The 11343-nt window shown below is 35.5% G+C and overlaps 1 protein-coding gene across 1 annotated transcript; it reads left to right on the top strand.

Moving 5' to 3' along the window:
- The first annotated feature begins 2957 nt into the window (after positions 1-2957).
- On the top strand, positions 2958-10220 carry LOC149794466 (uncharacterized). The gene is made up of 3 exons (XM_089969117.1): positions 2958-2970; positions 7374-8465; positions 8807-10220. Exons 1-3 carry the CDS (start codon positions 2958-2960, stop codon positions 9433-9435), a joined length of 1734 nt encoding a protein of 577 aa, XP_089825243.1. The 3' UTR covers positions 9436-10220.
- The last annotated feature ends 1123 nt before the right edge of the window (positions 10221-11343 follow it).

Genomic DNA, 11343 nt, shown 5'->3' with positions numbered 1-11343 from the left:
GTGTTTTGAAAAAAATGCCTTTGTCTTTTGTTTAGCTATAAGAATGTTGGATTGATGCTCTTTCATTTCTTACTATCCCTCTCATGACACTCACTGAACGTTGCGGCTCGAAAACCGTGTGGTGGATGTTTTCCTTCACGTCCGCGCTTTAACTTTAAGAACCGGGGTTGTTTCCAGTCTAACCATCCATTGTCGACTCATCCTTCTACGAAGATGTGCTCCAAACTAGCTAAGCTCAACGAAGCCTACGTGAATCTGCATAGGGTCAGACACAGTCTGATACCGAAGCCAGAAGAAATAGAGAATGTGAGAATGTTAAAAATCACTGAAGACCTGATAGAAGAGCTCTTCAGAGAAGAAATGAACAGGGAAAAAGAAGAATGGACAGAGAAGTACAGACTTCAGAGACAGCAGCAACAGCAGCAACAGCAGCAACAACAGCAGCAGCAACCTGAAGCTGACAGAGGCTTTGTCGATTGCCGTATCGACACCAAAGAGTTCTTCTTCTCTTTCCGAAGAAGCAGACCTATCGCCAGAAAGTCTATCCTCAGAGGACATCGCATTCTTAGAAACTAAAAAAGAATGCCATAGCAAACAAAAAAAACAGCCCTTTTCAGGGCTACCCAATAATCTAGAAAAGAAATAACTATTAATTTGCCAATGTGTGTGTGTGTGTGTAGGTAGAGTAGTGTGAAAATAAACACTAACTCTTTATTGATAGTGAGAGTGTATGTGTTAGTAAGTGCTCACGTAAGTTGGTATGGATAGTAGATTAAAATCATGGTTTTTTTTGGTGTTTGAGGTGTATATTTGGGGTTAGATTGGATTGCTTTGCTTATGTGGATAGTCTATTGAAGTGATTTATAAAAAATTTTACAATAGTGATGGGGAGCATAAAAAAGTGAGTGAGTGTTTCTTTTAGGTCCGCGCGTTGTTCTGGGTCATGATCTAGGTAAGATGAATTTTATGTTTTTAGGGGGATGTTTTCCTTCACGTCCGCGCTTTCAGTATAAATTGAAACTCGTTCGGCAGTTCAGCTACCCTTGTTGATTGATCAACACCAAAAAATGAACACGAGACTGGAGAAACTGTTGGAACTTCATGTGCATCTGGAATATGCCAGGCGCATATTAAATGAACTGGCCGCTGAAGCCATTGTCGAGGAGGGAAGGATAAGAGAGGAGGAAAGAAGAAAAAAAGAAGAGGAGGAGAGAAGATATAAAGAAGAGGAGGAGGAAAAGGAGAGAAGAAAAAATTTCAGAATCCCAGAGAGTGAAAATTGGGATTCTGAAGCGACATATCCTGCCTCTGCTCTCTCCCCCCAAAAGGTAAAAAGTAACTGGGGGATAAGATGTGTATGTGGCGCCAGGCCTGGAAGGTGCCACCATTAACCAGGTGTCCATGAAGTTCCAAACAAAACAGCCCTTTTCAGGGCTACCCAATACTCTAGAAAAGAAATAACGATCGATTTGCCAATGTGTGTAGGTAGAGTAGTGTGAATATAAACACTAACTCTTTTTTAATGTGTGAGGGTATGTGTTGGTGTGTTAGTGTTTATAAGAGCTAAGGTATGTTTGTGTGAATAGTAGATTATGGGTTTATTAATTGTTTCTTAGCGTATGTGGAGAGTATAGTTGGGGTTATATTATATGAAATGAAAAAGTAGGGGGATGTTTTCCTTCACGTACGCGCGTTGTTCGGTCATGATCTAGGTAAGATCAATTTTATGTTTTTAGGGGATGTTTTCCTTCACGTACGCGCTTTCAGTATAAAACTAACAGTGTTGGCCATTGGAACCCATTCTACGGAATAAGCAAACAAGAAGATGCCAGCAGCTTCAGCTTTATACAACGATCTTATGGGAAGTTGGTATTGGATGGTAGATGGATTGAGTGTAGTAGAAAGGGTTGAACAGGAATGGAGGTATGCAGTGACAAAAGACTTCGTCTCAAGACAAGTAACCAGCCTCCACTTATCCGTAAATATTGTAAAAGAAATGATAGAGGATGAGGAGAAGAGAATCAGAGGTTTAATTAACCCACCGTATGTCAAAGTGGGTAAGTTAAAAGAAGCGATAGATCATGTGACAAGTGCAAGGTGCTTTCTAGAAGACATTGTAGAATGGACAGATTGGTGTTTCGCGAAGTGGGGGTTAGAAAAACTTAAGAAAGCTGAAGAACTAATGAGGAATGTGCTGACCGAAGAGATCAAGAAGATCAAAGAAAAGTGGTCAAAGGAAAGAAAAGAAGAAGAAAATAGAAAAAAAAGGGATGAATTAGAAAAACTGAACACAAACTGGATGAAAATCCAAGAGAAGTTCCGGGCCATGGGTCACCCGGACTGGTTGCCGGAAACAGAAAAGAAAAAGAAGAAAGGAATGATGGACAAAATAAGAGGATGGTGGAAGAAGTTAAGAAGTTAAAAGAAGAAGAAGAAAAAAACCCAAAGGCCCTTTTCAGGGCCAGCCATATTTCTCGAAAAGAGATAGCCTTTCCATTGCCTACCCCTTTTTTAAAAAAATTTTTAAAAAATCCCATGTTAAATTCCCCTTGTCCGTAGATTGTCCCACGATTTATTCCCATGTTAAATTCCCCTTGTCCGTAAAGTGTCCCACGATTTATTCCCATGTTAATTCCCCTTGTCCGTATATGTTCCCACGATTTTTCGCCATGTTAAATTTCCATTGTCCGTAAAGTGTCCCAGGGGTGTTTTTAATGCTAATTCCCATTGTCCGTAAAGTATCCCTATTCACTACTAATAATCCTCGGTGTCAAATACTGAATGCTGATTAAAAGACTGATTAGTACATCACCTCAGCATGGTAATACTTTTATATATTTATGTCAAACACTGACACTTTTTCTTGTGATATTTGACAGATTATGTTATCCATGCAGCAGAATATGTAAAATTCTGTGTCAAATATTGACACTACCTCCCAGGTTACTTGATAGATCATGTTAGACAAAAGTATGTCATGCATTTTGGAAGTAATACAATGAAAGGGTGCAAGAATAAAGACCATTGAATATCAACCTAGAGCGTGGTTTGTGTTACTTATGTTAATACATCCGAGTATGATTTATGTGGAACCATTCCTTGACCTAATAATTGCAATATTTTCCTTGGCACTCAGTGAATGGATATAAAGAATTCCTGTACCTAAAAGCTTCATCGAGGATTGCAACTGAGTTCATCAGAACGTTCGTTCTTGTGAACAATTGAACAGGAAGATGGTGCCATCTTTTCCAATACCGCTGTTCTTTGAGAGTTGTATTTGATAAAGTTTTAAAAGCTTTCACATTTTTCATCTTTCAGAGGAGAAATATCTGCTGTCACGACTCCGTATGTATTGAGAGAGAGAGAGAGAGAGAGAGTGAGAGAGAGAGAGAGAGAGAAAGAGAGAGAGAAAATGTCGTTTTGATTGTTAAGATTAATGAAACAATTGTCTTCTCCCGCATAGTGTTATGCGAACTAAGGTTGTTGTGTTTGGCGGTATTAGTGTAGATTTTGAACAAAATTTTTCAATAATGCAGGGAAAAAATCGCATTATTGCCATGTCTACTCATGACTACAACCACCGGACTCGCAGATTTTCCTTCTGGACTAACTATTTCATACATTCGTCTGTCACCAATTGTACTTCTGATAAAGACAATTATGTTCTATGCACGTGATAGCGTATGCTGAACCGAGTCTATATACTGTGTGCATGTTATTTAGATTATAAGTTTTATATGCAAAATGGTAATAAATTATTAGTATGTGTATTTAAGATTAAGGTCAATCAACAAACAAGGAATAGTCTAGTTTTACTGAATATACCATACAAATTTATAAATCTTTCCGTTGTTTTATCATCGCAGATATAGTTATTTATTAAAAAGAAATCATATTGCTTAATTTTTGCTCTCTTGCAATTTTCCATGTACTTTGTTTAATTTTGCACACTTTTATTTTCGCAATTTGTGACAATTTAGACTACTTTCGCGACCAGTTCGCGGAAGTCGCATCAATCAAACCTAGTTTTTTCCCCGTACAAACAATATTGAAAGAATGCTACTTTTTCTCTTTGTTCCAGAGCAAGTAACAAGGAAAAATCGTGAGTGGTTTACTTGCGTAACACAGTATAAAATTTCTAATTTTTTTAAAGCTATGAATATTTACTTTCCTTGATGAAATTTGTATTCGTTGTCTGTTATTATCTTAATGAATAAAATGTAACTATAATCAAATTTCAGGGAGTAAAACCAAGCATACCTTTACTCGTAACAATTACTATTTGTCATCAAAATTAATATACGTGTAGAATTTACAAATATTATTTTGCTGTCCTCTAAACATACCAAAAACAAAGACAAATTTGATATCTCCTTGATATTTTTTTCTCCTGAACAACACTGCTTTTTAATTAGGTAAAGTTCAGAACGAACTTATTGAGGAATAACAATACATTTTAGTACATGTATGAACATAACGCTGGTGCTAATATACACTAGCTTTATATAATCTTGACCGGACTTAATGTTATTGGCATTCATATTTGGCATCTTGTCACTTTAGTCACCGGTTCATTCAATTTTTTCTGAATATATTCATAAAATTAAGAAACAACTAAAATATTTATTTGATTTCAGAGGAAGATATACACGGTAAGTACCTTTGCTTTAATATTATGATAACAGGTCTCCATTATTATAAAGGTCAACCAATCAATTTTAGTAGATTGGAATTCATTCCAGCAATGGATAGTCTTTACTGGTCATTTCACTACTGTACATACCTAATGTGGAATAATACACATAAGTATTCTTTTCATTTAGTACTGGACTTAATCTATCATAACACTTTTTGATGGGAATAACATTTTTTCTTATATGATGAAATTTATCTACTAGAATCTCTCAGTCTATTCAAGTATGAGTTTAATACCCACCGTAGTTGGTGTAGGTCGAGTGTCCTTCGCCCTGGAATCCATTTTGTAGTCTTCGGATATTCGGTTTGTACTGTTTATATTTTTCTGTGTGAATTCAAGACAGAGGTTAATAATGTAATAAACCTGTGGTATGTTCTATTCTTAGTTACGTTTCCGTTTATATAGTTTAGTATTATTTGTTGATTATAGGGAGTCGTTGTTGGGAAGATAATTCTCAAACAGAATAATTACCAAATATTTAGGAGCAGATGTTATTATGTACAATATTTTCGAGACTTTATATAGAGAACATTTTGTATTGTATCTGGTGCTTAGGTAGTGCTTCATGTGCATGACGTATAGTAACAATCTTCAGCTTGAAAAGGCTTACTGATACATTATACAAATGTGAAACAAGCTAAACACTGCAAACGTGAAGTTAGAGTCTCGTGACTCTCGGTTGTTAGTAACGAGAGGAAAATTATTTGTAATAGTTGCGTATTTAAGAACTCTTCACTTGAAAACGACTATTGCTTAAAGTCATTGGAGATAGAGAAAACATGGATTTCAAGTCAGACACACACGAATTACTTGATTCTTTGCGAGTTAGTCCCTCTTGCATGTTACAATGCATTTAAATCACATGCAGCTTTGTTTGGCACGGTACTAATTATACGGAAGAACTGTGAACCAGTCTAGAAATGGTTGAACAAATAATAGAGTATTTACAGGTCTGGTGGTCCATAATTGGTTAATAATGAAAAATAAAATTTTAGTAAAAATATCTTTTGAGAGCTTATCCTATATGTAATTTTAAAAAAATATAGATAAAATTCTATTGATGCGATTTTAGTATTTTTACAGGGTTGACTCAGGAGTACTCAATAATAAAAGTAGCACCTGATTCATTTGGTGCAGAATCAACGACATGTGTTTCACGCACATGTAGATAAACAAAATTTCGCGGCTCATATGGTGTTCTCCACACATAAACTTGCACCAAGGTTAGTTCTGCATGGATAATTATTGGTCTCATCATCAGCACCCAGAAATTTTAAGTTATTTAATTTTGAATATGATAGTGTTTCCATATGTTTATTATTGGAGTTGAATTAGTACCGTGAGTCCTGCAAGCTCTCCAGGGGGCCCCGAGTGGCCGAGTGGTCTAAAGCGTTCTCCGTCACGGATCAATGCCATCTCACCCCTGTCTGCGTGGGTTCGAGTCTCGGGCTCGGCCAGTGTGGATATGTGAGAAAGCTTGCCGGTAGCTTCTCGTGGGTCAGTGGTTCTTTCCGGGATTTTCCCTGGTTCTTCCTCCACCATTAATACTGGCCGCCTTGTATAGCCTATCTTGTGCTGAAAAATGGCGTTAAACCCTATAACAACAACAACAGCAAGCTCTCCATCAAGAAATGTAACTGGGCCTGATGACATTATGCTAGATCCAGAAACGACATTCCGGCATACTACCAAAACATTCCCATAATGAGCTCAAATTCTTGAAACTCCAGAAAGAAGGCCTTTAATTCTCCAGTCCCATTTTAAACGTGTTTCCTCCCATTATCATTGGACACCCTTTCATCCTTGAGTTCACACTCTTTGTGCAAGATATATATGCTTATAGATAGTTGAAACAATACCTGGTCTGCCTGCATGGTTAGCTTATAATAATGATGTAAATCTTTTATCTTGATCCGTGTACCTGTATTTCCTTTTAAAAGTTCTTTGCATGCAAAGTGATTGACACTTGTGCCTCTCTCTCTCTCTCTCTCTCTCTCTCTCTTTATACATACATATATCGTGCAGAACAATAGGCAGCAGTGTACATTTTCCAGATAAATATAAATTATGCTTTCCTGCCGACAAAATTCATAATATTCACTTGATACACAATGATCTAGCATCTGCGTTGATATTTTGATGTAGACAAATAAAGTTGCGTACTTAGATTTCAAAGAGATAAAATGGATCAGTTACTTCTTGCTGAAAATGTATTAAATTAGTTTTTATATTTTATTAAATATAAAAATGTACAGTCAAAAGACTAAGGTTGACCCAGAACAAGTGTTATGTTTGACAACGTAACTGTATTGAAATTACCTACCCTGGGCATGTATTGTCAGCAGAAAACATAAAGCTTTGGTGCTTTGTTTCAGACTCCTCATATTCGACCACATTTCTGCAGATTTTCTGAAATAGAGGAATACTAATCTTTGCATCAAATAATAGATCTGACTTAGTAAAATCTTATTTCCTATAACGATTAATTGCTTGGTACATTTGGAAAAAAAAATGTATTTCTGTGTTTTTCGTTTTTACATGCATGTCATAGTATTCTAGTGCTTCTTTGCTTCTCTTAGTTTACTATTATTGTTATTTATTATTATTATTATTATTATTATTATTATTTATTATTATTATTATTATTATTATTATTATTATTATTATTATTTGATAGAAAGTTTGAGACACACACAGAGCAACACAAAGTCTTTAGATCGTGAACAATTTAGGTTTCTGGAAGCATTCAAGAAAGCAGATCAAAGTTCTTGGCGAGGATTACTGGAGAAAGGATTTACAGCGGATCCACATACGCTAAAGGAAGTTTTGAAGGTAACAGATGATGCTGTTTCCGGGACGGTAAAACAGTATCTGAATGAATTATGCAAAAAGATCAAGGAAAGAGGAAGCAGTGTAAAGCATGTATGGGCTGCGTGGAAAGCTGGAAATCCCAATGATGTGGTGTTTGTTGTTGAACTGAAAGACAACGATGATCCAGAACGGATACGTGTTGAACTTAACAAAAAATTTCCATCTTTAAGGTTTGAGATTCGAGTTCCGAGTGATGTAAATTCAGAGGCAAGATCGGTCATGTACAGTAAAGAATGTAAATTGAAACCACTCACCGAACACGATCATCATCGGTTGAAGCAATGTATTGCGATACACTCAGCAAGGCTTTTGAAAGAGCACAGCAACATACAAGTCATTAGTCCATGCTCTGTTAGGTCAAAAAGATTCGGTACCAACTTTTGGCATATTAGATACGAAACGTGTATTGTATTGTACGTTCATTACAAAGGTATAATACCATTTGGTGAATCTCTCTTCCCCAGAAACTTAGATGGAATACCCATAGATGTTAGGGAAGGGGAATTTAAACTTCTTAGCAACCCTTATCCTGAAAATCTCCGAATGGGTTGTCAAATAGGAGCAATAGGTGTAAACAAACATGGCACGCTAGGTGGATTTGTCGACTTGCCAGATGGAAACATTGGCGCTTTGACATGTGCACATGTATTACTCAAAGATGAAGAGTTTCCTAATTACGCACAGTCTAACGGTGAATCGAGATACACTGGTGCTGGCCCTCGTCTAGTTTTGCAGCGAGATTCGTCCAGTAGAGATTCCGTGTTCGGGACCTTAGATCGGACTGTGTTGGAACCAGGGGATGTACGTACAGCAGGGGTAGATGCAGCCTTGGTTAAAATAACGGCAGCTGACCAGTCACCGACCTGTGGTAATTTTAAATACTCCGAGGATAATCTTGGTAAGTATTGTGCACGGAAAACTTTATTTTAGGAATTACCAAAAAGTGTTGGTTGCATCGTGCATAGCAAACCCTTTCTGATATAAAATAAAATAATTAATAAAACGATCATCTAATATGTCTTGCAAACCTATCATTTGATTTTAAATTTTTATTGAGTAGAATACATGTTGTACATTGATATCAGACTATTCTACAAAGTTATGAAATAGGATATCAACGTTTTTAGCAAAAAACATCGCTGCAAATTTATAATAAATACATGGGGAACAATAACCAAGGTTTAATAAAAAGCTGCTCTAAACATTCTATTATAAGTTAAACTATGCTGTCTCTTATAGGGTCATGCAACAGAATGAAGTTTTGCTCGGGTAACATAATCAAAAATGTTACTTCAGACATTAATGCGAAGGAAGTCTTCAAGTGTGGATTCAAAACTGGTATGACAAAGGGAAAGCTTCATTCTCATTATTCTCTTATCTCTTCACGAAACACCAATGGTCCCATTTTTCAAACCATGTACAACCAAATAGAGATAAAAAATAAAAGTTATGATCGGTCTAAAAAATTCTCCGCCAAAGGAGATTCTGGAGCTTTGGTCATGGTGGACAACGGAGTCAACAGAAATGATTTGCAAGCCATAGGTATGCTGATAGGAGGTACGTCATATGACACCACCATTGCGTCGCCAGTCGGAGAAGTCCTGAGAAAACTGAACGTAGGCTGTGAAAAGCTGAAAACGTTTCCACTGGAAGAAGAAGATCGGAGCGCAGATATTAGAATTAATCACACAAACAGAGATTTCCTTTCGGGTACAGCAGATGTTCTATCTTCCTTGTTGCGACCAACCTTTGTGGCGATTCAAAGATATTTTGTGGAGATTCAAAGAGACATTCGTCTCCTGAAAGAGGAAATAGCGAGAATAAAGCAAGACTCATTATTTGGTAGAAGGTATGTTAGAATGAGATAGAAAGAAATACATCACTACCTGAATATTCAATTCACTTCTTTCAAAACCGAAACTCATTATGTTTTTTCATTGTTTCTGATCCTATTGACATTTTAGTACCTATCGGTAATATTCTGCTCAGCAGAGAAAATTATATAAGAGGCCTTTTACTCATCACATATATAGCTGATTAACTGAATAATTTGTACTTTCACTTGGTAACATTTTGTAAATATCTTCTTTTCTTTGACATCGGTCGTACCGTTAGGTCCATTGTAAAACAAACGAAATTAAGCGCGTGAGGAAAGTGATAGACAAGTTCACTAGAAGCCGATACATTTTCTTTTAAATAATTCTCTAAATTTGCTTAATGGTCCATGACTATTGTAACAATGAAATACCCGGGATATAATCTGCGCTTACATAAATTTACGTAAAATAACAGATGTAATGGCTCATAAATTTCTAGGTCAATACAAATATTTTCCAGTATCAGCGACAAGATCAAATAAACTAGCTGACACATAAAAGAGTTAAAAGGTTGAATTCCTGTAGAAACAGCAATATAAAGTTCCGCAAACATAACCGTTTTTCTGTTTTATTTGTTTTGTCTTGTCTATGTTTTGTATTTGCCTTTGAAAAAAACTCATTAAAAGCGCTTAGGCTAGCTAGATACTAGTTTCGCACTGTTCGTTGTCAGTTAATTGTATTTATCTTAATCAATCCGTGACACATGATCCCTTGCTGGGACCAGTTCACTTGAAAGGATTGTTATTCGCCATATGATTTGTATTCTTTATATATATATATATATATATATATATATATATATATATATATATATATATATATATATATATATATATATATATATATATATTCAATGAACAATTTCAAGATCAACAACATGAGGTATTGCCACTAAAATGATACCTTGAAAATCAAACATTCCATAACGTCCGCTTGATTAGTAAAATCCTTAACTCTCCACAACGACTTCAAATTATGTACCTCCAGGTGGTACAAAATATTTGAAATCGTATTTGAAAATAATTATATCCTAACTTTAATTAAACCAATTGACTAGTTCATCTTCCTTTTCTTAGACTGGTCTTGAACTCAAGAGCCAGAAGCAAATAAATTAAAGCCAGTAAACAGTCAGATTATGGTAATAATAAAGGTAACACTCCCGAATTTAAAATCGTCTGCTATGGTATAAAATACGTATTAAATTATAAACTTTTAGCGAATATATTCAGCAATATTTTTACTTTGGGTACGTAATGTTTTTTTTTTAATTAAAAAAAGGATATTAAATTTGTACCGATGACGTAGGAATGTCTGAATCATCAAGTGACCAAAACTTTAATACTTTGTAAAATGAAATAATTTTTGGATTAATTTGTATTGCGTTCTTAGACTCTCTTTTGAACAAACAAACGAAAGTACTATGATTAGCCTGAAACTTCGTTCTTTTGGGGTATTTTTTGTTTTGGGGTGTGTGCGGTTGTTTTCTTTTTTATTGGTGTGTGTGTTGTTGTTTTCTTTTTTATTGGTGTGTGTGTTGTTGTTTTCTTTTTTATTGGTGTGTGTGTGTGTTGTTGTTTTCTTTTTTATTGGTGTGTGTGTGTGTTGTTGTTTTCTTTTTTATTGGTGTGTGTGTGTGTTGTTGTTTTCTTTTTTATTGGTGTGTGTGTGTGTTGTTGTTTTCCTTTTTTTTGGTGTGTGTGTGTGTTGTTGTTTTCTTTTTATTGGTGTGTGTTGTTGTTTTCTTTTTGTTAATGAATGCGATGCAAACTGTCTTCTTTTCTGATGGTCCAGGAAACAGGCGGAGATGCTATTTGATATATATGTACAATTGGTTATATTTTTATTTTATGACATTGGAATTTCCGTCATTTGTTTTAGAAACATTTGTAATGGAGTTCA

This window comes from Sinohyriopsis cumingii, chromosome 8 (genome assembly GCF_028554795.1).
Source record: "Sinohyriopsis cumingii isolate HCF-2022 chromosome 8, ASM2855479v2, whole genome shotgun sequence".
NCBI classification, from domain to species: Eukaryota; Metazoa; Mollusca; class Bivalvia; order Unionida; family Unionidae; genus Sinohyriopsis; species Sinohyriopsis cumingii.
Note: the sequence above shows the minus strand (reverse complement) of the source record. Positions and strands in the feature narration are given on the sequence as shown.